The 27,532-nt window shown below is 41.6% G+C and overlaps 1 protein-coding gene and 1 long non-coding RNA gene across 2 annotated transcripts; one reads left to right on the top strand and one right to left on the bottom strand.

Annotated features, from left to right (window-relative positions):
* Positions 1–23,627, bottom strand: LOC125275362 (1-acylglycerol-3-phosphate O-acyltransferase ABHD5). The gene is made up of 7 exons (XM_048202205.1): positions 23,558–23,627; positions 20,444–20,529; positions 19,953–20,361; positions 4,592–4,740; positions 1,411–1,522; positions 1,127–1,313; positions 1–1,049 (listed from the first exon to the last, which is right to left on the bottom strand). The coding sequence occupies exons 1-7, from the start codon at positions 23,593–23,595 to the stop codon at positions 960–962; spliced, it is 1,071 nt and encodes a 356-aa protein (XP_048058162.1). The 5' UTR covers positions 23,596–23,627; the 3' UTR covers positions 1–959.
* On the top strand, positions 20,881–27,532 carry LOC125275363. The gene is made up of 2 exons (XR_007186438.1): positions 20,881–20,930; positions 27,226–27,532. It is a non-coding gene; the product is annotated as an uncharacterized LOC125275363 (long non-coding RNA).

Raw genomic sequence — 27,532 nt, 5'->3', positions numbered from 1 at the left:
TTTTTTTTTTTTTTTTTTTTTCTTGTTTTATTACTGACTGTTTAATTGTCTTTATTAATGTGTGAAATACACATTAGGAAATTGTTTTTTGTGATATTTTTTCTTAAAAGGGATTATAGGCAAAGTGCCTTGTAAGTGTTATTGAGGCTGATGATTTTTGTTTGTGGTATTCAGCTTTAACAAAAAGAGAGTATAAATATGTTTGATATCTAAACGTTGGACTTATTTATTTGTTATTTTATTGATTGATTGATTGATTAATTTATTCCTTATTGGAATCCAAACAGGGAATTTGCCATAACGGCAGTGGTGATTATAACATATCTGCCTCTGTTGTAAGCTCTTAGAAAGTGGAAGCATATTTTCACATAATGTTGGATTTTGCTCATGGATTCAGTCACTTAAAAGAAAAGGAAATCACATTGCACAAATATGCAAACCTGCATAAACAAGAAGACAGACTGATATTATTTGTTAAAAGAAGACTTTTGCTAAAGCTAAAACCAAGAGAGTTAATTGATTATATTGGTCAAACATATCAAAGGCCACTACTGTTGCTTACTGCCACCCAGCGGTGTTCAACCAGAGAGGCGTAGAGCTTTTCTGCTATGATTTATTTATTTTTACAATGTGCATACTTGTGCTTGAATAATGAATTAATTAGAAGTACTGAAGATTTTCCAAAATAATAATAATAATAAAAGAAAATCACTTTTTGTTGATTTCATATAGCAGATGTTTTAAAAATGTAGTTCATGAGTACAATGTTATGTATGTATGTATTAATTTTTAAATGCACATTTGTAGAAAGCTATAAATGATCATGAAATGTTTCCTCTTTCCTTCATATTTTCTGCCTCCTTTTCCTCTTATATAGTAACTCTTGGGCATCTATCTCCCCCTTCACGCCTTCATCTGATTCTCCTTTAACTCAGACCTGACTCATGTTTTCTCTCCTCTCAGCATTCATTATTGCATATCTTGAGCACAGCCTGGTTGAAGTCTTCTGATTGGTCTGCAAATACGTAGTGACCTGCACCCTGGATGACCTTGGAGGAATTAAAAAGAAAACTGTTACTGTGGAGAGTTTGGGGGAAGACAGTGTGATCACTGAAATAAAACTCACTATGATTTTTGTTTGCGAGTTTGGTCTCATTTCTTGAATGGCTTTTCCTGATTGGCCTTCAATGCTGGAACGTGATCCGTAGATGAAAGTCATGGGAAGAGAAGGACTGATCTTCTCCACTTGGTCCATCATGGGGTGCTGAGGCCATCCGTATGGGATTGTCATGTTTTTAAATGCTGTCTCACCACTGCCGAATCACAAGACAAATCTGTAAATGTTTTTATTTTAATCTCTGTCTATTAGGTCATAAAATAGTGGGTATGCTGCCTGGGTTCACGGTTTACCTGGCCGTTTGTGCATTCACATGGTATATGTAATCAGCCACAGTGTCGTCGGCAAATACAGAAGCATATTTCTGCTTAAAATCTGATCGCAAAAGCTGCAGCAACAAAGGACCTGAAAGAGAAATACATTCAAACACCATAATACGTAAGCCTGTATTAGGCCTATGGGATAAAAGGGGAAAAAATAAGGTCATTATTTCTTTATTTCTCATAGTGATCTTACATCAATATTACTATATTGCAGTTGAGACATAACTCTTGTTGAGATTCATATAATTTTTTTCTTATTAAAGAAAAAAATCATTCATATGACAATTTATATCTGTATACATGTCTGTTTGAGTTTCAGACCAGTGTTGTCTTAGTATTAGCTACTATTATAGTATTAATTAATGTTGAATTAGCTTTTATTTTTATATTTTTTATTTTAGTTTAAATGATTTAGTAATTTTATGTGCTATGTGTTTTTATGTCTATTTAGCTTTATTTTTTATTTCAGTTTTAAAATTAATTTTACTAAAACTTCCATTTTACTTAAACTCAAGGAAATCAATAGAGATTAATGGATGGAGGGCTAAGCCTGTTTTGGGGCATACTTCCCCAAGATTTATAAAGTCCCCAAAACATCTTTTCATTCATATATATTTAGAGTAATAACAGCTGTAAAATCTATTGAAATTATTATTTTTGGTCAATGTTGAAGTCTCATAGTATGTGTTAGATATTGATCTACAGTATAACTTAGGCCTACTTCATTTTATCCAAATAAAGAAATTTAAGTCCACTCTTTCCCTATCCAACACCAACAAATTTAACAAAATGCCTGCACTATGTAGACAAAATATTTCTTCGATTTTAACTCAAATTTATTTTAAAGACATGCAGGTCAATCATAGTCCATTTTACTGATGTTATATCATAGGGCTGAAAACATCGAGGAGACATTTTGTTTAAACATTTTGTTTAAAAAAAATACAATTTAAATGAATCAATACACAATCAAGCCTTCTTTCAAAACGTGCTTTTGTCTTACCCGGATTCACTAATGTTAGCCTGAAGGAAAGGCACGCTGCTGAGGCGACATCCTGTAGGAAGTCTAGTGGAGTAACACGTATGGACTAACCCAGTAGGGCCGTACTTCATACGGAGGTCTCTGAGTGGCTCTCACCCGGATTGGGAGGATACAACACATGGCAGAGACGGCAGAGCAGACTCTGCCAAGGGAAAGACACAGAGCTTCCATTCAGGAGCTTACCGTGGACATTACACATATGGGATCCCCTCAGGGTCGCACATGGGCACCCAGCCTACAACTGGTTTCAAGGATACATCAGACGTAGGCCTGGTGCCAGACGCTCCGCCACGTCCGGCTGCCGAAGGGTAACTGGAGGACTCAACAGGGTCTGCCTCGTAGGGAGTCTCTGGAGAATAAAGCACATGAATTAGCATAGCAAGCTGAAACTAAGCCGGGGCCTCTCTGTGCCTCTGACCGGTTGAGGTGAGAACACAGGAGGTGACTGGCTTGACACAAAGGCTATAGAATTTAGAGAACATGTTAGGTGTCACCCAGCCCACAGCTCTACAAATATCTTTCAGCTAGGCACCGGGGGCAGCGCTTGCAGGTTCACTACCTGGTTTTTGGAGGAGTGGTAGGAACCTTAGGCAAAGTCTTCATGATTAGAATCTTTAGATCAACTGAATGCAGAGGCTTAAATGGGACAATCTGAAGTGCTCTGAGCACCAGAGTGAGGTCTAAATAGGGTATGGAGGGAGGTTGAGGAGGATTTAACCATCTGGCCCCCCTAAGGAACCTGACGACCAGGTTGTGCTTCCCAATTGACTTGCCTCCTATGGGGTTGTGATAAGCAGAAGTTGCAGCAGCATAGACTTTAAGACATGGAGTTCCCAGAAGTCTGGGCACGGGTGCTACAGGATGCCCCATTTTTTTAAGAAAGCATATGCTTCCTCAGGGGAATCAGCCAAGGAGGGACTGTCACGAGGAACATCTGTTCTGGGAACCATGTCCGGTTGGGCCAACAGGGCGCAATTTGCAAGGGTAAAACTTGCAAAAACAAGGAGTCTGACTTTCACCCGGTGAGTGCCGCATTGCCACGTCCATCATGGGACTCGGCCGTGAAACCAGTGCTGAAGCGGTCTCATATGAAGTAAACCGAGCAGTGTTACTGCTGCTGGAAATAATTTCAATAATTTCAGTGTGAACGCCACCCTGCCTTTCTTGGGTACAATGAAGTAGGGGCTGTAAAACCCTGACTTCATATCGGCTGGAGGGACTGGCTCTATCGCGTCCTTCACCAATAGGACTGCGATGTCCACTCACAAGACATAGGCTTCGGCAGCTTTCACTGCAGTGAACTGGATGCTTCCTAACTTGGAGGGACGCCATGCGAACTGAATCACATAGCTGAGTCTGATGTTCTGAAGGAGCCAGCCAGACGGTCTGGGGAGAGCTAACTAGGCTCTCAGAGATTGTGCAAGCGAGACCAAGGGAACCACAGATGTACCCGTAGTGGGACAGCGAGGTGGAACACAGAGACACGGCTCGGGGGGCTCTCCTTCTGAGGCAGCCCGTAGCGGGGTCTGAGTGTGCGGTGCAACACTACCTGGTTCCGCGGTTTGGCAGAGGGTGCATGACCACTGCTGCCCGCTGGTGACAGATAAGGAGGATGAGAGTGGTGAGGTTTTTTGCCTCACACTGCTCTCTGTGCCCTCTTGGGACCCAGAGATAAAGGAACTGCTCTTTTGTCGAGAATTTTGGGTGTCATAAACCATACAAACAAAAGTGTTGTATTTAATTTTTTGTCTCCTTTGATTGATTGACTAACTACTAACTCTGATTTAACTAAATTATAAACTGCTATGTAAATAGTTCACAAACAAGTTTGCCCAGTTTAAAATCCGTATTATTTATTTAGCTTTTCATAAATTAACATTGTACATAGGCCTAGCAAATAGGTCTAGTGATGTACCTGTATCAACTTACACTTATTTATTTCATTTAATTGCCAAGGCAACATTTGTTTTTTAAGTTTATGTTTTTCATTTATTATTTATATTTTATTTTATTTCTGCTTCATTCCAGTTGTTGAAAATCATTTTTTAATAGTTTTAGTTTTAATAAAACAATAGTAAAACAATTAGTAAACAATAACAAGTTTCATACCCAGTGGGCCTGCCAGCCTAAGTGGACCAAGAGGGTTGAATGGATTCATTGCTGCCCCAAAGGCTTTAATCCAAATGGGAATCCAACGCTCCTGAACATTTGGTCTTGCTGCAAAACCCCATGGCTCCACCAACACCAAGTGCTTCAATCTGTGTAAATTAATTTACACAACATTCTTTATAGCAAAAATTAGCCACGTTTCCACTGAAATTACCCAGAACAATTTGTCCCAGGAACTTTTTTCCCCCAAACCTGTTGCTGTCTGCGTTTCCATCGCAGTCTAAAGTACTGTGATTAGTCCAGTGACATTCTCTGTATAAGCTTAATAAAGCCTGAACCTTGTTGTCAGTCCATCAGTTGTATTTTTTAAACTTTTTAAACGAATAGCAAACAGGGAGCAGGGACTTTCTGAGGGTGACATTTTTACCCCGACCTTCATTTAGACCCTGGTCCCAGCAGTTGAAATACACAGAGTACCACCCCAAAGTCCCTAGTTCCTGGGAAAAGTTCCTGCAGTGGAAACGTTTATTATTTATATTTTATTTTATTTCTGCTTCATTCCAGTTATTGAAAATTATTTTTTAGTAGTTTTAGTTTTAATAAAAAAATAGTAAAACAATTAGTAAACAATAACAAATTTCATACCCAGTGATTAATAATCACTTATTAATTCCGTGCTTTTTCTTAATTAAAAATAAATAGTATTATAATCTTATCCATTTCTGATAGTTCAGGTTGCTATGGTAGCGCGCGTTGTTTACACATGTAACTCTTGGCCACGAGAAATAGATGTCGTTCCCTCAACATAACGAAGTCGTGGCCACGAGAAAAATATCTCGTTGCCTCACCATAATGATCTCGAGGCCACGACTTTACATCGCGTGGCCACGACTTATTATCACGTTCCCACGAATTAATATCTTGTGGCCACGACATATTATCACGTTCCCACGAATTAATATCTTGTAGCCAAGACATATTATCACGTTCCCACGAGTTTATATGGCCACGAAAAAACTAAGTGAACCGAACATGTCCCCTCCCGGTCACCGTATTATACAAATCTGGAGGATGTTCAAGACTGTAATAGAGTCTTGTGTCTCCTGAAAGAATAAAACTGACCAAAATCATAAAACGCCTCTTTTTTGTTTGTTTGTTTGTTTATTATAGCACAGACAAAATATACTATAATACATATCACTTTCAGCAGTGTTTATGTATTTTCAAAGGGTTTTCTGTAAAATAACACTTCGATTTTGGATTTATACCACTGTAAATGGGTATGGGGAGACTTTTTATTTAGGTATACTATATACAATATATACTATATATATATATATATATATATATATATATATATATATATATATATATATATATATATATATTATATATTTTTTTTTATTTATTTTTTTTTTATCACGTTTAGAAGTGCTTTATGTAACTTAAAAGGATTTCCTTTACAATGACACCAAGAATTTGTATTTAGACCACTGTATATAGGTATGGGAACCTTTTCAATTTGGGTATGCCAAATCCAGGCGGAAATCCCAAAATGGTCCCAGTGCTCAGGAGGTTAATGATCAGGCAAGTTTAATATATGATGGTGGTCCCATATCTGCAAATCTGATCTTACCACTGGGCTTTTGCTTACAATTTCGGTCGTGTGATGCTTAACTTTAACATATGTCGTAAATAGCTAGCTATAAAACCCCCACATTTTGAATTTTTATTGCAACATGATAACTGAGTTTCTTTGTGTGAGCAGAGCTCATTTGTTTTGAATTCTACTTAAGAGGTTATGCGCCTCAACAGCGCAATAGGCTATCACTCCCAATATACATTACATATATTACTACTATCAATTGCCATATAAGCTAAATGAATCATTATTGCATTTTGGTTGTTATTGACATTTTAATCAGGCTACTTATCTGGTCAGGCAAGTAAAATTCTCTTTCACATCAAAAATCCACTTGTTCCGCAAGTGTATGTCGAGCCCCGGTAAGCCTATGTGCCGGTGTTGTGCCTAATTTTTGACTCCCCGGACAGCACGCCAAATACGTTTACCATTTAGTTTATCTGACTTATTTGTAAGTGTGAACTCATGAAATAAGAACTTAAAATCTATACTGGTGCACATCTGTGAACCTCCTATCTGTGTGACACACACAGACACTCGTGCGCACATACAGCGCACGGCCGCATTGAGTTCTCTTTCACGTTTGAATGCACAAAAAACACAAAAGTATGCCAAAATATCCGCCTTGTATTCTCGTAAGCATAGTCTTAAATGAGTTAAATAAAGTCTTAAATGACTGAGTTGTGAGGACATTAGAGGTGTATCAGATCTGCATCACATGCGGTTGGTCTTAAAGTGACAGCAGCTTAATAAACCCGTTGTTATGATGTCTGTCATTAATGTTAAGAGATAATCACTCACTGCTCTTGACTGAACTTTTGTAGCTTTAATAAGAATTAATCCACAGTCAAACCAAAATTTATTCAGACACCAGTCTTCTTTGCATCTAGACTTACCTGTATGCTTACCTCAAGGACTCCCAGCAATCTACTTACCTGTCTCCAGTGTCTCCTGTTCTCCTCGTGTGAATTCCCATCTGTGTGTGAGTGTTCTCTGTCTCCAACGTCAAGCTCCTCCAGTGTCATTCAAGATCTCCACTTCTAAAACCACAAAAGGACAGTATCACTTATCTGCACTTCATTCATCATTATTGCTTTGAGTTATATTCACCTGCACTGCTGTTTCACTCTGCTGGTATCAATAAACATCCCAGTTTGTGAATTCCTGTCTCCGACCCTTCTGTGTTGTAACAATGTCACAGTTATTTTGGTATCCTCACTTACAACTATAGTGTCCTGCACCCACTAGTAAAAATATATAAAAAATGATATCTAGTGTCTGAATAATTTTTGGTTTGACTGCATATTTAATTTAGAATTTATGCAGTGAACACTGTGAAGTGTTTGATAAATGTATTCAATTTCTGTATATTTCCTACCTTAGATAAAATATTTATAATATACTGTCTTTATGTTGTTTCTACATGCATTTATAGATTAAATGTAAAATATTTACAATATAAAAATAAATAAATATAAAATATATGTGACAAACACAAAAGTAAAGACTCATAACTCCAAATCTATAGCAAGGAGAGTCAAATAATTGTTGTTTGATAGAACACTTTTTAAATTAAAAAAACAAACAAATATATATATATATATATATATATATATATATATATATATATATATATATATATATATATATATAAATTACATTACATTCTCTTGCTGAGAGACGCTCCCCAATGGGTATTTTTAAAATCGTTCCTTCACGAGGAATATCTTGTGATCAATGCAAGGGATTATATTGATTTTTGACTCCTGTTTCATGAAGTTATAAGTAAAAATGCCACTTGAAATCTACATATTTGTTTTTAGTTAAATTATGAAAACTTTTTTTTTCTATTTATCAATAACCGCAATACTTAAGAGTTAATCAAATTGGCTACATGCGTTGTAAAGTTCAGACTCTAAGCTTTCAAATGACACATATTTTATGTTTATCAAGGCAGTAGTTTTGAAAAATATGATTTATTAATTTTTTCATTGCTAGGTGACCTTGGCGGGCGGTAGCCTACACTCCGGTTTATATAGACTACTCGGTACTCCTTAAGAGTTTATCAAAATGGTTAGATGCATTAAAAAGCTTCTAAGTTTCTAAGCTTTAAATGATACCTATTTTGTGTTATGCCATGTTGGAAAACAAGCATGGATGGTTCCGGGAACATTGGATAACACATTGCATCCCGGACGAGAGACATGTAATATATTTTTAGCCAAATATATTACATCATTCAGTGAGTAATATCTCGTGATCAACACAATGGATTATGATGTTTTTGTGCTTATTTTAATTGTAAGAATTTGCTTTAAATGTGATGATCTATGATCTGTGCAAATTTCATTAAGCTCTTCCTCTGGTAGATCAGGACGATTTCTGAGGCACGTGGTCCAGCATTATATTTGGCTGGGGGCCATGGCGATTTGGAAAGTGGTAGCGCTTATTTGGATTCTTATTTGGAGTCTTTTAATATCTTGGACATGTTCCAATCTGGTTTTAGATCTTTACCCACATGGAAAGAACCTATATGTGGATATATGCGCATATATGAAACCTATATGCAGTGTATATGTACATATATGCTGCATATATGCACATATATGATAATATATATGCTGCATATATGCGCATATATACTGCATATATGCGCATATATACTGCATATATGCTATATATATGCTGCATATATGCGCATATATACTGCATATATGCTATATATATGCTGCATATATGCGTATATATACTGCATATATGTGTATATATGCCACATATAGGCAAAATTGAGGTGCATATATGTGCATATACAGGAAATATAGGTCTCCTGTATTGCTTCTTCATATCCATATATATGCCCTATACATACAAGATATGTCTTCTATATAGCTAATGGCAGGATCTGGTCATTTTGTAGCTCATATCTCATTTTTGACTGTCATACATGATGCCTAGCTCATATTTTCTATTATCAAGGCAAAAACTAAGAATTAACGAAAAAAATTATGCAAGAACTTATGTATGTGCGAATGTAGCAGTTATGTATTTAGACAATTATTTTGTGATTCCACTTGCCATGACCATATTTGGGGTTTCCTGCCGCCATGCTGACTTGGGGTGTTGACGCACTTTGCTGCTTCCCAGTCTGCATGAGACATCACAGCGGTAGGTCGCACAAAGTTTTTGCGGTGATTCAATTAAGGCCATGTTTCATGTAACAGCTGAATTCACATGATATATTTGTATGATTGTAATCCAAAACCCCTCTGTGATGTACATTCAGATGTTTCGTTGATTATTTTTCTTTACTTAAGTAACTTTTAATATCTCTCTTTCTCATCGTTGTGCGTTGCTGCCGCATGCTGTTTGTATGCTGCACAAGTCCTCATATATTGCCATTTGTGTTATACAGAATAAAGTGAGGACCTGATGGCAAGATTTTTCGCAGTCTGTCTTTGATTACGACACAACGCAGAAAACACACCGCTACACGAACACGTGAAATTGGTCCCACATGGAAAAAAACCTATACAAACATATATGTTTCAATATAGGTTTGATATAGGTTTTAATATATGTTACATATATAAAATTGGCCGTTTTCCTATATTATGTGTACATATATGTACATATATGTGTATATATATATATATATGTGTATATATATATATATATGTGTACATATATGTGTGCATATATGTGTACATATATGTGTGCATATATGTACATATATGTACATATAATATAGGAAAACGGCCAATTTTATATATGTCACATATATGTAAAACCTATATCAAAACCTATATTGAAACATATGTTTATATAGGTTTTTTCCATGTGGGTACATAGCACTGAGTCAGCTCTGTTGAGGGTCACAAATGATATCCTGCTTGCACTTGATTCAGGCTCCTGCATTGTGCTGGTTTTGTTGGACCTGAGTGCGGCATTTGATACCATTGACCATAGCATTCTTCTTTAACGACTAGAATGCATGGTAAGTGTAAAAGGCACTGTATTACAATGGTTTGCTTCTTACCTCGAGAATAGGACTTTTTCTGTTTTGTGTGGTGTGTCCCAGGGATCAATTCTGGGACCTTTATTGTTTTCCCTTTATTTTTCCATTGGCCCTCATTTTTCAGAAATACAACATCTGATATCACTGTTATGCAGACGAGTTTTACCTTCCAGTAAGGCTTGACACGACTGGTTCATCTGATGTGCTATTAAAATGTGTAAATGATATCAAGAGCTGGATGGCAAACAATTTTTTGCAGCTAAATGAGGATAAAACAGAGGTTTTAATTCTAGGTTGTCCTGCAAACTCCTCTCCCGCTCTGGAAGCCCAGTTAGGTCCTCTTTCAACAAATGTACACAAACAAATCAAAAACCTTGCAGTGATCTTTGACTCTTCACTATTTTTTGATAAACAAATTAGTGCTGTTATTAGAGGAAGTTTTTTCCATTTAAGATCAATTGCAGAGTTGAAGCATCTCCTTTCAAGCAAAGATTTAGAAGTTGTTATTCATGCTCTTGTAACATCACATTTAGATTATTGCAACTATCTTTATTTCGGTCTCCCTCAATCTTCATTATCAAGATTGCAAGTTGTTCAAAATGCAGCTGCAAGACTTCTGACGGGGTCTAAAAAGAGGGACCACATCTCCCCCATTATAGCATCTCTTCACTGGCTTCCCATTAAATTTAGAGTTGATTTTAAGATCCTTATGTTTGTTTATAAGGCGTTGTCTGGCCATGCACCAAGATATATAAGTGATCCTCTTGTACCATACTGTCCCGCTAGGGCACTTAGATCTTCTACTCACTTGCTCTTAACTGTGCCTCGGTGTCGCTATAAATCAAAGCGTGATCGGGCCTTTTCTGTGGTTGGGCCCAAGCTTTGGAATGGTCTCCCCTATCATGTGAGGTCTGCTCCTTCATTGGACTTTTTAAAACTTCTCTTAAATCGTATTTTTATTCTCTAGCATTTGGAAACCTGTAAATTATTCTTGTGTAGATCTGTTTTGTACTTTGTACAGCACTTTGACACAATCTACATTGTGTTCAAATGTGCTTTATAAATAAATGTTGTTGTTGTTGTTGCATGAGTGCTGATCAGGGGCACCGTTGGCACGGGGGACAGGGGGGTCAGGACCCCCGCAGTTTTGAAAAGACAGAATTCGACCCCCGCACTTTTGATAAGGGCTGCTTCAATCGGTCACAATATATAATATTTTAGCTTAGAATATTTTCTTTCGAATGAGACCATTTTCACGTTTCTGTGAGCTTTCGTTCGTAAATAATCAGCTGTTTTGTTGCGGATGTGAACAGGAAATGCGCCCTCGAACGGAGAAACATGCGATCACCAAACCATCATCGATCAAAGCGTGCTAACGTTTTAGGACAGGTCAATGTTATATAAATCATGCCCGAACGTTAGCGTTTGTCAATCAAGCCAAACCGTCCATTCAGAAACCGAGAAATTTGACACTTTAAGGTAAGGAGGCTGATCTCTCAGGTTGACGCTTGAGCTGGCTTGACTGTTTTCGTGAGGATTTATAGTTTATGGACTGTTTTGATTTCGGTAATTATATCTTGAAAGGCAAAAGCATTGATGGCATCTATAAAAGAGATATCTGAAATAGAAACGAAAGTGATATTGTCTCATCCAGTGGTGGACTCACGAGAGGAGATCTGTGCATTTAATTGGTATGTGTATTCTGTAATACTTAATTTACAATGCTTATCAGTGGCGTGCACTTTTGATCAGTGGCGTGCACTTTGAAAGTGAAAGTGCCTTTTGCGGTCGCATCGGATACCGAGCTCCTAGACCGCTTTGGAGAGGACACTGAAAAGATTGCCTTCCATCCCAGCTCTGGATCTTAAGACAGTAAGGGGGCGAGGTCGTAAGCTGAGCCCGTCCAATCCTCTGTGTCTGAGGCCGCCAATGACATGCTGTCATCGTGAAGATCTTCTTCAGATCCCCTGAACGAGACCATGTCGCTTGCAAAAGCAGAGGGACATTGATCTGGGCGGGAAAAGAGAAGAGGTGAAACCTCTCTGTGCGGAGAGAGTGAGGTATGCGGGACCTGAGCCGGTATGAGCTCAATTGGTTCCGGTCGCTGAGATCATCTGCCCTGCTGTTTTTTCCTCACAGGCTCCTGGGAGGAAGAAAACAGGAGGGTGTGAAGGGCGGGGTCGTTCTCTGAAAAGAAAGCTATCCGTGAGCGCAGAGGCGATCTCAAGCTCTCGCAATGAGAGCAACTCGTCTCAGTGAGCGCAGCATCCACGTGGGATTTCCCCTGATAGCCAAAGCACTCACTGTGTCCATCATCAGCCACATTCGTGCCGCAGCATTTGCAACAACGCCGCGAAATTTGCTCTTTGAACTCGGCGGATGGCGGCAGGGGATGAGCTGAACAGCTGCTTGCAGACGCTGAAGGCGGCTCGTGAGCGGTACGCTTATTGATTCCTTGCAGAGAGTGGAGACGGTGAGGCGGCTCGTGAGCAGCACGTTGATGAGCTTGCCTGAGAGCGCTGAACGCTGAAGGCAGCTTGTGGAGGCTCGTGAAGGAGAATAAATCTGAATACCCTATGGCAGAATGCCTGCTTTCGGCCCATTTGCCCATTTCGGCGGGTTCTGGCAGGCTCCATCACGATAAGCTCAAGCAGCTCTGCTGCCTCGCCATTGGTTCATTTCATTACAACTGCACAAACCAATGGATGTGCAGTTTCACTGTGTTATGAAAAAGGCTTCAGTAATTGGAGAAAAAGGAGTTTTCCCCATCGCGTCTAGTGACGCAGTACAAGTGAAATATCGAAAGGGAACTATATTTGTTTTCAGTTTTTGCCTGTGTGCTGTTTTTGTTGTAAACTCAGTTTGTGCAGACTCAGAGTTTGAAAATAACGCAACAGGAGCATGTTGGAGGCATGATCTGAACATGTGAAGTCTCTGATTTTGTATGCAAAAAGAATTATTGTGGTTTCAATTTATATTGGCTCTTAAAGAGAGACATGCAAACGGGAATCCTTAGCAATGCATATTACTTACAAAAATATATTTTTGATATATTTACGGTATTAAATTTACAAAATATCTTCACGGAACATGATCTTTACTACTAAAAAAGAAAAATTGATAATTTGATCCATACAATGTATTGTTGGCTATTGCTTACGACTGGTTTTGTGATCCAGGGTCATATTTATAGGCCGTTTAGCAAAGAAATGCTAGCTTTTGATTAGTTCTCTTGTTTGAATTTGCAGTGCACCATATCTGTCAATTACATCAATCCACATTGCCGATGAAAGCTTTAGGCTACAACCTGTCTGATAGTTGCCACCATGGTAAGTGATAAAAATGCATTCCAGTGCTGGAAATTTTACAATTATTTAATCCAGAAATCTGTATTTAACCTCAGAACCATCTCAACGTAAAAACAGGTGCTAAAGTCTGATTTTGTGGTGGCTGTGCTTTAAAATTAAATTATTATAATCTTACTTTAGGTAATGAAGAATTTTGAAAGTCTGACAGTAATCAGTGTTGAGTATTATTGTAAGGTTAACCCTGCCTGGTTTAAATGTTTGAAAAATTATTAACAGTTGAAAACATTCATTAGAAATCTAGAAAAGTTATCAAAAAGTAATAAAATCAGTTACATTACTTTAGTAAAGTAATTAAAACAGTTACACTACTTTTTACATTTTAAAAAGGGTAACTTGTAATTGAAAATATACATAACTGGAAATAAAGTTGTACTATTTCAAAATGGAAGTGTGTCACAAAGCTCAGGAAAAGTAGTCCATTTAATCAAATAGTCTATATGCAACCTTACCGTATTTCTTTGTCTGTTTTAAAATGGACAGAATGCTAGGTCTAACAAGTGGTAACTGACAAAAATAACCACCATTTTTAACCCTTCCAGTCAAATTTACCGCTGCAAACATCAACAGTTTTAACTTGTCAATGCTGGCAAATGACCATGGTATAAGCAGGATAAAAACACAACTTGCTGTGCATTAAACAGTTTGAATGCAAACTGCAAAACACATTGTGCATTAAAATAGTTTAAAGCACAGCTAGCCATGGATTATCCCTTACTTCAAAACGTACTCGGTTACTAACGTAACCTCGGTTCCCTGAGATATGGAACGAGTACTGCGTATGGGGGAAAAGTCTCCCTTTTTCCCCGCCACTGAAGCCTTTTCAATAACGCAGTGTAACTGCACCGTCATTGGTTCACTCATAGACAAGTTGTTGAACCAATGGCGGCGTGGCTCAGCTGCGCGGCCTATGAGAAGAGAGCGCGCGCACATTCCCGGCAAAAGGGGCGGGGAAATGTGCCATATAAGCGGGCGAGTCGCCATAGGCCATATCGACTGAAGCGACGACCTAAGCCGCAGCCTCGTGGCACGGCAAGTAACGCAGTACTCGTTCCATATCTCAGGGAACCGAGGTTACGTTAGTAACCGAGTACGTTCCCTTTCGATATTTCACTCGTACTGCGTATGGGGGAACGAATTCAACCGCGCCGTGCCACGGCTGGGGAACGACTGAACTTGAGCAGGCACCAGAAGGGGCCGAGGACAAGTGAAGGCCGAAGCCGTCGTACCCTGTTACACTACGGAGGAGAGAACTCCTGAGTTCGTGATGTGCAAAAAGCGGAATATTAAGGGACCGCAATTTTACACTGAAAGGACCCGAGCATGCAAGGTCGGAACGTCCAACTGGTAGAATCTGACGAAAGTCACCAAAAAAAACGAATAGCTGATCAGATTGCCGGAAGGGCTGTGATTGCTCGATGTAGATGCGCAAAGCCCTAACGGGGCATAGTGATTCTAGCCCTGGCTCGTCCGATGAACGGGGGAGCGCAGAGAGTGAGATCACTTGTGCTTTAGACGGCGTAGAGAGCACCTTGGGAACGTAGCCAACCCTTGGTTTGAGCACGACCGTGGAGTCGTTAGGCCCAAATTCAAGGGATGCAGGGCTCACAGAGAGTGCCTGCAGATCGCCAACGCGTTTAACCGATGCTAAAGCAAGTAGCAGAGCGGTTTTAAACGTTAAGGGCTTGAGGCCTGCTAGACTTAATGGCTCAAAAGGAGGACCTTTAAGAGCCCTGAGGACCAAAGAGAGGTCCCAGGGGGGAACGGTGAGGGGACGAGGAGGATGCAATCGCCTAGAACCCCTCAGAAACTTAATAATCAAGTCGTTCCGCCCTACAGATTGTCCAGCAATGGGCGAGTGAAACGCCGCAATGGCTGCTACGTAAACCTTGAGCGTGGAAGGGGCTCGACCCGAGTCCAGTCGCTCTTGGAGGAAGGTTAGTATGGAAGATACTCCGCATTCCTCCGGGTCTATGCTGCGTGTAGAGCACCAGCTAGCAAAGACTGACCACTTCTGGGCGTAGAGGCGTCTCGTGGACGGAGCTCTTGCCTGTGAAATGGTATCTAGCACATTCCTGGGGAGGTTAGACAGCTCCCGTCGAGGATCCACAGATGTAGAGCCCAAAGCTCTGGCTGTGGGTGCCAGATTGTTCTGTTCGCCTGAGAGAGGAGATCCCGTCTCAGGGGAATTGGCCATGGGGCTTTTGTGGAAAGCCGAAACAGCTCCGAGGTCCAAATCTGGCTCCTCCAGAGTGGGGCCACCAACAGAACTTTGTGTCTGTCCTCTCTGATCCGTCTGACGACCTGAGGGATCAGGGCGATCAGAGGAAAGGCGTAAAGAAGGGTATTGGGCCAGATGTGGGCCAATGCGTCGTCCTTCTTGGAGAAATAAGTTGGGCAATGAGAGTTGTCTTCTGAGGCAAAGAGGTCCACCTCTGCTTTCCCGAAGAACTCCCATATGGTTTGAACAGTCTGGGGGTGGAGCATCCACCCGTCCGAGAGGATGTTGTTCCGAGACAGCATGTCTGCTCCCAGATTGCTTTTCCCAGGTATATGAGTCGCTTTGAGTGAGCGAACACTTGGGGAAGCCCATTCCAGAAGGCGTTTCGCCAGAGCGCATAAGCGGCTGGACGAAAGACCCCCCTGGCGATTTATATATGAGATCACTGTCATACTGTCCGATTGGACTAGGACGTGGCGATCCGTCAGACGAGAATGGAAGGCTTGGAAGGCTCGTATCACTGCCAACAATTCGAGGCAGTTGATGTGAAGGTGGCTTTCCTCGTGTGTCCACGAGCCGAAAGCCGGGCTGCCTTCGCACAGGGCACCCCAACCCGAGTTGGATGCGTCTGTCGAGAGAACCGTCCTTCGTGTTACTGCCTGTAGGGGTACTCCTAGAGTGAACCAAGTAGGGTTCATCCATGGTTTCAGAGCCATCAAACAGGCCTGATTGACCTTGAGGCGAAGGCGCCCGTGACGCCAAGCGTAAGGAGGGACCCGGGTTTTCAGCCTGACTGCAGGGGCTGCATGCGAAGCAGGCCGAGCTGGAGCACTGGGGAGGCAGAAGCCATGAGCCCTAGCAACCTCTGGAAGAGCTTCAGAGGAAGGTAGGCCTTGTTCTTGACGGAAGCCGCGAGCTGCTGAATAGCCAGAGCGCGCTCTGGTGAGACTACGGCCGTCATGCGGACCGAGTCGAACACTGCACCCAGGAACGAAATTCGTTGAGTGGGGAGTAGTGAGCTCTTGGCTAGGTTGACCCTGAGACCCAGGCACTGTAAGTGGCTGAGGAGCACGGATCTGTGGTGTTCTAGTTCCGAACGCGAGCTGGCCAGGATGAGCCAGTCGTCGAGGTAATTCAAAACTCGTATTCCCATCTGTCTCAGAGGGGAAAGAGCCGCATTCATGCACATCGTGAAAGTGCGGGGGGCCAGGGAGAGCCCGAAGGGAAGGACCGTGTACTGATAAGCCACACCCTCGAATGCGAATCTCAAGAATCGCCTGTGATGGGGGCTATCTGGATGTGAAAGTAAGCGTCTTTCAGATCCAGGGAGCAAAACCAATCCTCGTGGCAAATCTGCGCGAGGATTTGTTTCAGCGTCAGGACTTTGAACTTTCACTTCATAAGGGAAAGGTTCAACAACCTGAGGTCCAAAATGGGTCTGAGACCGCCGTCTTTCTTGGGTACCAGAAAGTAGCGGCTGTAAAAGCCCGACTCGCTCTCTGGAAAAGGGACTGTTTCTATAGCCCCTTTTCTGAGGAGAGTTACGACCTCGGCTCGGAGGACGTGAACGTCGTCCGCTTGTACCACGGTCTGGATGACCCCTCCAAATCGCGGAGGTCTTCTGGTGAACTGGAGCGAGTAACCCTGGATTACGACTTTTAGAATGCATCTTGACACCCCGGGGATGGCTTTCCAAGCCTCGGCCCGTGTGGCAAGGGGGAGGATTACGTCGGGTGACGGCCCGAGAGAGGGCGGGCCGGACACCGGGAGTGATGGAAGAGGAAATTTGCTCTTTTGTGAGATGTTTTAAAATAGGGTCGCCGTTAAAACAGCGGTTGGGGAGGGCGCAATACTTGTGGGCCCTGTTGCAGCAGGCTGTGTTATTCCCGCGCCCGGAGATAAACGAGGCGGAGGGGAATTTGCACGAAGGAGCTTCTGGGGTGGTCCGGCCGCGGCGGGACATGCCCCAGTCCTCTTCCTTAACAGATCAGGATGACTTTGGAGTCGCCGGGTCCAGCGCAATCCTGGGCCGGGGTCCCTGGCGTCTCGGGAAGGGTGGGCGCTTAGAAGGGCGCGAGCGCTGGCGGCGCTGCTTGGGAAGCGGAGGGAGCGGGCTTCGTCTGCTGAGCCGGCGCAGGCCTGGGGCGGCTAGAAGCAGACGCAGAGCACGAGCGCTTGGGTAGGAAGTGTCTCATGGCCTGAGACGACTTCTGTGCAGCCGTGAAGCGCTCCGTGAAACCCTCCACTGCCGGCCCAAAGAGTCCTGACGGGGAGACGGGAGCATCCAAGAAGGCCGTCTTGTCCTGATCCTTTATCTCCGTCAGGTTAAGCCACAGGTGGCGCTCCAGCACAACGAGGCTGGCCATGGATCTGCCAATGGCCTGGGCCGTGGCTTTCGTGGCCCGCAGGGCTAAATCTGTGGCGCTGCGGAGGTCCCGAAAAGCAGGCGCATCAGTGCCGGACTCGTCCAATGAGCGGAGGAGTTTGGCCTGGAATACTTGGAAGATGGCCATGGAGTGTAGTGCTGAAGTGGCTTGGCCCGCTGAGGCGTAGGCCCTTCCTGCCAGGGCGGAGGTCGTCCTGCAGGTCTTGGACGGGAGGGCTCTCTTCGTCTTCCATCCCACAGCCACGGGAGGACAGAGGTGAGCGGCCACTGCTTCATCCAAGGGCGGCAGATGCTCGTAGCCCTTTTCTTCCGAGCCGTCCACAGAGGTGAGGGCTGAGCGGTGTGAAGTATGCAGGCGGGCAGAGTAAGGGGCGCGCCACGACTTCGTTAGCTCCTCGTGGACTTCTGGGAAGAAGGGAGCGGAGCGCTGGCGAGGGGCCTGACGACGACCTGGGAGGAACCACTCATCCAGGCGGCTCCTAGAAGGCTCCTCTGGGGGGGCCCAATCGAGGTAGGCCTTGTTGTCTTCGACGGCCTTGGACAGGACACGGAAGAGCTCGGCGTCCATGCCCGTACCGTGGTCGATGGGCTCCAAGGAAGGCAGGGGGGCGGGGTCGTCCGACTCGCCAACCCAGGCTTCAGGCTCAGAGGCTGCCATGGAAACAGAGTCGAAGAGGGGCTCTTCGTCAGATCCGCCAAATGAGATGAGGTCGCTCGCATCTGCTGAGGGACGCTGGTCAGGGCGGGAGAACAAGACGGGGGATTGCTCTCTGCTGGGAGAGGGCGAGGCACGCGGGTGCTGAGCCGACGTGGGCTCGCCCATCTCCATGCGCTGAACCGCTCTGCCCCGCGGTCTCTTCCTCGCAGGAGAGGGGGACGGGAGGGCGCGAGCGGCGGGGTCTTCCTGTTTGAAGAAGGCGGCGCGAGAGCGCAGAGACGCGAGACTCATGGACTCGCAGTGCGAGCATGAGCCGCCAACGAGCGCGTTATCCACGTGAGACTTGCCCAGGCATCCGATGCACTCGTTGTGTCCGTCTTCTTCGTGCAGAGGGGCTCTGCACATACCACAAGAGTGGTGTGGCATTTAGAAATGCCGTGCGCCTTGAAAACGGCGATTGGGAGGCTCTAACGGCGAGGGCCGGTGCTCAAAGCGGTGAAACCGCTGGAAAAATGCTCTAAAGCGGTTACTGTAACCGCGGGGAGGACGCAGAGAGGGCGCGCCGGATGGCGGCAGGAGACCCGCTGAGAAGCGGACGGTCGCAGGAAGCGGGAGGCGGCGGCTCGTCGACAGCGCGAAGGCGGCAGTCGGCGAGGGCGCGGGCGCTGCAAGGATCCGGCGAGTCGGCTGGGTCCGCTGCAGGGCCTTTTCAACGGCGGCGAAGCGTCTTCTCAGGCGGCGAGCTTCTTTCCCGGCGAGCAGGCTTCGGCGAGGATCAGCGAAGAGAAGTTCAGTCGTCGCTGAAGGAGAAAGGACTGATGGCCTATGGCGACTCGCCCGCTTATATAGCACATTTCCCCGCCCCTTTTGGCGGGAATGTGCGCGCGCTCTCTTCTCATAGGCCGCGCAGCTGAGCTGCGCCGCCATTGGTTCAACAACTTGTCTATGAGTGAACCAATGACGGTGCAGTTACACTGCGTTATTGAAAAGGCTTCAGTGGCGGGGAAAAAGGGAGACTTTTCCCCCATACGCAGTACGAGTGAAATATCGAAAGGGAACCACACACACATTTACCTATGAGGATATTTCAGGGCATAGGCAGTAGACACATATCCTCCAAGATCATGGCCCAGGAGAATCATATGTTCCAACCCTTCTGCCTTTCTCCAGTCCTCCAGGGATTGTACAAACTGCTCCTCTGCATCCTTGGCATCCCTACCAAAGGTTGGTCGACTGCTGCGTCCAAAACCCAGCATGTCCAGTGCGTACACAGGCCTTCCTTCCCCTGCAAAGGCAGATAGGTTTTTCACCCAGAGACCCACTCCACCCCCAAAACCATGTAGTAGCACTAATGGGACCTTAAGTTGTTGAACCCCAGTGATTGAGAGGTCAGATGAGCACTCTACTTCGTTAAAGCCCAGAGTCCAAATGTAGTTGCCATTAGAAATGGGAACATATCCTTGAGTAAACTTCACTTTGATGGCTGAAAATAAAAGATGTTCAATAGTTTGTATGGAGATCTGAACCTTTTTAGGAGTTACACAATTACACAAACATATACTTACGTTTCAGGATTCTGTCTTCTGATTTTATAAGATGGGAGAGTGAAGTGGGACACCAGGACGGCAGCCAACTGGAGATACACCATGATCTATAATGTACAGTAAACAAATGCCCATGTGACATAATGATATGACAGTATGATCCCTACTTATATTTATCTGCATTTTACAAATGTCATGCCAATCCTGAACAGCAGCCTGTGTGTGTGTGTTACTTTAAGAGAGCAACCATACATCTTTTATTTTCTTTGTTTTATATGATTTAATTTTATAATCATTTATAATCATTAGTAATTTATGTAGTTGTCATTTGATTTATCATTTAATCATTTATTCATATTATTATTTTTATTATTATTTGATTTATGTCATTTTATGTTTTTATATTTTATATTACTTATTATTTTACAGCGTTTCCTCTAGAATGTTTTTAGCTTTGGTGGCAGGCCTATTTCCACAGGGGGAGGGGCCCATGGACCACGCCCCCTTGGTAGGTTAAACCTTTTCACCCAAGATCACACTCACACATACTTTCATACACTTTCTGGGGAATTGAAAATTGAAAAACTTATTCAAAAATACTATTATAAATTTGGTTAATAGATTTCAGCAACAAAAGTTATTCTAGAAAAATCATGAGTGCACAATAACTTTATCAAATCTGAACATTTGGTGAAGAAAAAAACAATTTAGTGAGGGAACAAATAAAAGGTAAAATGTTACACATTTCTCTTTGTATTGTTTTAAAATTCATTGAGGAAAAACAAGTAAATATATTTTCAAATACAATAGAATGAAAAGACATTTCTTTGAAATGTATAGCTTTTTAATGAGGCGACAACATATTATTGATAGGACAGAAGTATTATAATATGATTATGGAAGTATTATAATATGAAAGGCTCCAATACAGAGCAGCACAAAGCGTTTATGCGCATTCCGTGCGCAGAATGATGCGCTTGAAGCAACATGAGTCACAGCACACAGCACTCTGCATTGAAAAGTTCAAAGCAGAAAGGGAAGAGATATTGATGCGTGTATTATATTTATGCAACAGTTTATTGAGCCTTTTCTTTGAACAGTTTTATATAATAATGTGTGTGTGAAGAACAATTCATAGTGCACTCTATTCCAGTGTTGCAATCTAACAGACACCTAGGAGAAAGATGACATGATTTAGAAACAGCAATAAACTCCAGCAAAATAAAAGCCCTTTATGCAAAAATGACCTTGAAGTGAGATTCATCGTGTTACTGTCGTAACCAAATGCGACGCACTGTTTGAATGCTCATGGAGATTGAGAATGACTGTGAAGAAATGAGTTTCCATTAACTTTAACTTAACAACTTAAATTTTCAGTTCTACCTCAAATTAAGCTATTGAATGGCTTCAGAAGTCTTGGAATATAGTGCACAAAAACTTTATGGTGCTTTACAATGTTTTATGCCTTTAGTGCGGCTTAACTAGTAGTGCGCACAATATCAGATGTCAGCCGTGGCGGGAATGATTTTTGATGTGGCGGAAACACTGTTTTACTTATTTCCTTGCTCTTGCAATGCTTGATATTATTGATTAATCTTATGATTGTGTAGTTTGAAGGGATGTTTGTCTTCATGAGTATGAGATGGGAAAATGTCTCCATTTCAAGGTCACAGGATGATGCAGTGAAGCAGAAATTTTCCATTGTTTTTGCTGTGGTATGATAACATTGAATTTGTGTTGGCAGAAGAGGACTGAGCATTGAAACATCTGCAATTACACTAGTTCTGACATGAAACTCTAGATAGCGCATGGCATGCTGATAGGTCTTTAACTGATTTGGCGATCTCATCATTATCTACGTTGCACAGCTGATTGGTTGCTGTTGCATCAGCGGCTAATGAGCTGCAGCTTAACATGTTGCTGTTAGCAGTATGCAGCGTGCTTTCAGAAACCCTCCACCTACCACCTGCTTGGGTCTTTTCAAAACTCTGCTTCATTAAGCTTCTAAGCTTTATGAATCTTTTGTTTTGAATTAGTGATTCAATCTCCTATCAAATGGCTAAACTGCTTTAATCACGTGACTTTGGCGCTCCGATTCACTGATTTAATTTGTAAAGCTCTGAAGCAGTGTTTTGAAATCGGCCCATATAGATATTGTTGAAAAGTCATTATTTTGTTTTTTTGGCGCACAAAATGTATACTTGTCGCTTTATAATATTAAGATACCACTGAACTTACATGAACTGTTTCAAATATGTCTTTAGTACCTTTATGGACCTTGATCTTAATTTGTGTTTGGAAGATGAACTAAGGTCTTACAGGTGTAAAATGACATGAGGGTGAGTAATAAATGACATTATTTTCATTTTTGGGTGAACTAACCCTTTAAATCATGTATGTTACATGTGCAGCAGCAGCATGTCTGTAAATGTACTGGCAGTAGCAAGTCTCGGTACTTGCTTTGCAGCAGCATAGCAGATCTGTTCCACCAAGACCAAATATATTAACATTGCCAAATCCATTACCATGCCAATCTCTATTATCACACCAATCTCCCGAGAGTTGTCATGACAAAACTATGATTATGCAATAAACTGCTCTTTTTACTTTCATCACTTTGTCTCCTGCTTCTGCTCTGGCTTCTGCTTCTGCTCTGGCATGTCCTTACAATGTCTATTTTCTGTTATCATTGATACGTTTTTTTTTTTACTTCTAAAATCAAAATTCTTAAAATGATCACAAATTTAAAATATTTATATAAAACAAAATTATACATATATACTTTACAATAAGGTTAATTTGTTAACATACCATTAACTAACCATGAGCAATACATTTGTTACTGTAGTTGTTAACTTTGTTAATCTTATAAAAAATACAGCTGTTCATAGTTTGTTCATGTTATTTCACAGTGTGTTAACTAATGTTAACAAATACAACTCTTGATTTTAATATTGTATTAGTAAATGCTGAAATTAACATTAACAAAGATTAATAAATGCTGTAGAAGTGCAGTTCATTAAGAGTTTGTTAACTAATGAACCTTATTGTGTTACCTAAGTGTTACCCTAACATTTTTGTCTTGTACCTTTATATCAACACACACATATAGAGATGTTTACATGCACAGCTTACCTCCCTTCTGTAAGTACAAATTCCTCTTGATTTCTCATTGTTGCTCTCTCATCACTGACATATTATTTTTGTGAAAAAGTGGACAGCTAAACAGGCAGTGCAAATAGGGAAGTGGTCAAAGAAGATCCCCAAGGGCCAAAGATGCACCTTTCACCCACTCTTGATTAAAGTGCATATTCATTTTCTTTTATAGCTGACAGAGGTCACATATCTCTGTAGGGCCACAAGGGTTTTTGGTATTATGCAGTTATTTTGAACTTTTTATTTCTATTTAAAATTTTAAATCATATAGGGAACAATAGTCTGTTTGAGGAAGGAGAGAAGGAAAAAGAAGGGCAAGAAGGAAAAGGGAAGGAACATTTTGAAAAAGAAGAAAAAATTAAAGGCAAGGGAAAATTTAAACCCACCTACAATATTTTTTCACAAGTGCCTAAAACTTTTGAGTGATATATTCAAATACACTCTACATAGCAATCTTCATGGCCATTAAATAGATATAGCAACTGTTTCGGCTATGTACCGTATGTACTGTTTATTACTATTCTGTTTTTATTTCTGTTATTTCAATATGCTTCAACTGCTCTTGTCTATAACAAGCAAATGCTTTTTGATATCCGAAAATCTTTCGAAGTATGGATTTAGCAGGATCTAAGAGATTCTAGCACCAGTCTTCCGCCGTTTCCACAGAATGCTCAACCCTTTCAACCATCTTTCCATTGATGATAATACTGGAAGGATGGATCAGTGTTTTGGAAGAGCTAAAAAACAATTCTTTAATCGTTGAAATATTAAGATGAAGAAAGTTATCATCACACCATGTAGTAAAGTATGCTATAGAATGTTGATAGTCCACGAAAGAAACATTGTCCTTGATATTAAGCAGTGCAAGGATGGCTGTGTCATCAGCATATTTAAAGAATGAGTATTGGTAAGTGGACTCTGACAATCATTTGTATATAGGAAATAGAGAAATTTACTAAGTACGCGTCCTTGGGGGGCACCATTATTGAGCACAATGGTGGGTGATAATGAATTGTCCACCTTTAACTCTTGCGGTCTATTAGAAAGAAAATAAAAAATCCAATGTATTAGTGGTGATGGAACTTGCAGATGTTGTAGTTTCTTGATTACCTGATGACACTGGATTGAATTAAAGGCAGAACTAAGGTCAGTGAAAAGAAATCTGGCATAATTTCCAGGGATGTCCAGGTGTTGAAAAAGACAATGCCGAAGACAAGCCACTGCATCATCAGTACCAAATTGGAAATTGCAAATTGAAGATGATCCAAAAATGGTGAGACATATGGAAGCATGATGTTTTGGACCATTTTCTCAAACATTTTATTATGATCGAGGTTTAAGATATAGGCCTATTGTGGAGTGTGATAAGTGAGGAGACAGGAGACAGATGTACGTCAAGTCAGTTTTACTCTCCACTTCAATACAACACAATAGCGGTACAGTGGTACAGTGGTACTCACAACGTTAACCCGGAAACACTATAACCCGCAACCCGCTCCCTTAAAGGGGCAGTCTCTGGGTGAATGTCTCTATAAGTTCAACTTGTGGGCACCACACTATAATGATTTAACTCTGATGGGTGTGATTTTTTTGGGAACAGGAATAACAGTTGATGTTTTCCATGTAAATGGTATTGTTGAGGTACAGAGTGATCGAAGAAAAAGAGAATGAAGAATAGGAGTTTTTCAAGACCCGACCTGGAATTCCATCCGGGCCAGGAGCCTTATTCAGTTAGCACTTAATGAGCTGGAAATAGACATCCTGCTTGGTTAAGAGGGATTCATAATCTAACTCTTGAGAAGGCAAAAAATCTAAAATGCTGTTACACTATGCTGAAAAATCAGAGGTATCAAAACGAGCATAAAAATGATATAGAATATAAAAATGATATAGAGTATATGAATAAGATTAGTAGCAAAGTAGTAGGATTGGATACACAAATAGTTTGTTTGATAGATTGTCTAGTGAGAATCCTGACACGATGAAAGGCCTGTCTGGTGTTCATATTTGCAAAAGCCTGCTCCAGTTTATTTGTATAATTAATTTTGGCCTTTAAAATTTCATTAATGTCCCGGTTTATCATTTTGAGGCCTACAAAGTTCCTCTGGCTTAAATCAAGTTTTTTCTTATGAAAGAGATATTTTATCTGTGGGTTGATCCACGGTTTTTAATTTGGCTATGTTCTGATCGTCTTTCTGATCGTTATCAAAGTATCCATACAGAATTTAATGTAATCAGTAATAACTTCAGTCTGCTCATCAAGCTCTCCCTCAAATACTTCCCAATCTGTACACGCAAAGCAGCCTTGGAGGCATGCTTGAATAGCATCTGCATTACAGGTTTACATCGTTTCAACTGATGTTTGTAAACAGGAAGTAAACAGATAACATTATGATCCACTAATCCTAAAGGTGGAAGAGCTTTAGCTTTATAAGCTTTCGGGATATTACTGTAACACAAATCAATAGTTTTATTAAGTCTTGTTAGTACAACTACATATTGATTTAAGGATGGTAGTACTGCAGTACTGGTGCGTCCGGATACTTGCTGAGCATAGCCTGTGTGTTGTGTAAGATCTGGGGTGTATTCCATAAAGCAGGGTTAACTTACTGTCACATATACCCTGAACTCTCGGTTGATTAACCCTAACCTTGCTTACTCGTGGTATGCTGGTTCCAAAAATGCATCTGGGAGTAAGTTCAGCCAACCCAGAGTATGTTCCCAGTTAACACACAAGACATTCTCAACAGAGCGACGAATTGATGATTCACCATGGAAACAGACGCTAAGAAAAAGCGCGCCATTCTACTTCATTCTTCTTCTTTTGTTTAATGGCGATTTACATAACCTACTTGGTGCACATCACCACCTATTGGGTGTTTATGCAATCATTTTTTATTCTTAATATTGTTTGATGCTAATTATTAAATAAGATATCACATATATGATATGTATTTTATTATAGAAATTATAGCATAGAAAATGTCCTGTTATAAAGGATAAAAAGCAGATCCATGTGTGAGATGACAATAAAATACATTCATATATTAGAATTGAATAAACAGTTATATATTGTATAATATAACATTGTGTATATAACTGTAACTATATAACAAATTTAGATACATTAATATAACCATATTGATAATATAACATGCATCTGAATTCCTCTTAAACTAACTAATCCTTTAACATAACCTGCTCCGGAGCAGGTTATGTTCAGAGAGCAAGTTGCTATGGTTACTTACATACCCTAAAAGTTACCTCTGTTTTTGGAACCGAAAGTTGAGGTTATCCGCTTACTTACTCTTAAACATACCCAGGTATGTCACATAACCTGCTTTCTGGAATAGCCCCAGCTCAGCTGCTGCCTTAACGTCTGCACTTGGTGGAACATACACACAGCTAAGCACAACAGTTGAGAACTCCCTCGGGAGATACAAAGCACAGGGCGGACAGGATAAGCAACTCCAGGTACTGTCACGGTTCGCAGATCCACTGTGTCATTCTGTTGTCTGTGTGAGGGTTGTGGGGTGTGTCACCTGATTGTTCTGTGTGGGCGTCGCCGCTGATTACTGATCAGCGGCAGCTGTGGCTTATTAGATCTTGCCTATTTAACGCCTTGTCTTTCGTCTCATGTTTGTCAGATCGTTTGTTGGAGTCCTGGTGTTTGTCTCGTGTTACCGTATTTCTTGTTTCCTGGAGTTGGAGTTCTCGTCGCTGTTTCCTGTTTCCTGTCTGTTCCCTTGGACACTCGTTCTGGATTATACTTCGCTCATCTCAACTCACGGATTCATCACGGACACTTCTCACCACGGACTACCACTCACCACGGACACCATCGCCCATCAAAGTCCCTGTGTTACCATCTCTCCTGCTGTCTGTATTGTGACTGTGTTTGTGTGTTTATCTGACTTATCTTGGCGTGAAGCCCTATTAAAGGGATTAACTTGC

The sequence above is a fragment of the Megalobrama amblycephala genome, linkage group LG9 (genome assembly GCF_018812025.1).
Source record: "Megalobrama amblycephala isolate DHTTF-2021 linkage group LG9, ASM1881202v1, whole genome shotgun sequence".
NCBI lineage: Eukaryota > Metazoa > Chordata > Actinopteri > Cypriniformes > Xenocyprididae > Megalobrama > Megalobrama amblycephala.
This window is presented reverse-complemented; position numbering and strand designations above follow the sequence as displayed.

What these genes read in the sequence shown, in the direction of transcription:
- LOC125275362 (XM_048202205.1), bottom strand. Translation starts at nt 23,595, where the DNA reads ATGAGAAATCAAGAGGAATTTGTACTTACAGAAGGGAG. An exon ending in TTTGTACTTACAGAAGGGAG is followed by an intron (nt 20,530 to 23,557) that starts GTAAGCTGTGCA and finishes TGTACATTATAG; the next exon opens with ATCATGGTGTATCTCCAGTT. An exon ending in AGAAGACAGAATCCTGAAAC is followed by an intron (nt 20,362 to 20,443) that starts GTAAGTATATGT and finishes TTTTATTTTCAG; the next exon opens with CCATCAAAGTGAAGTTTACT.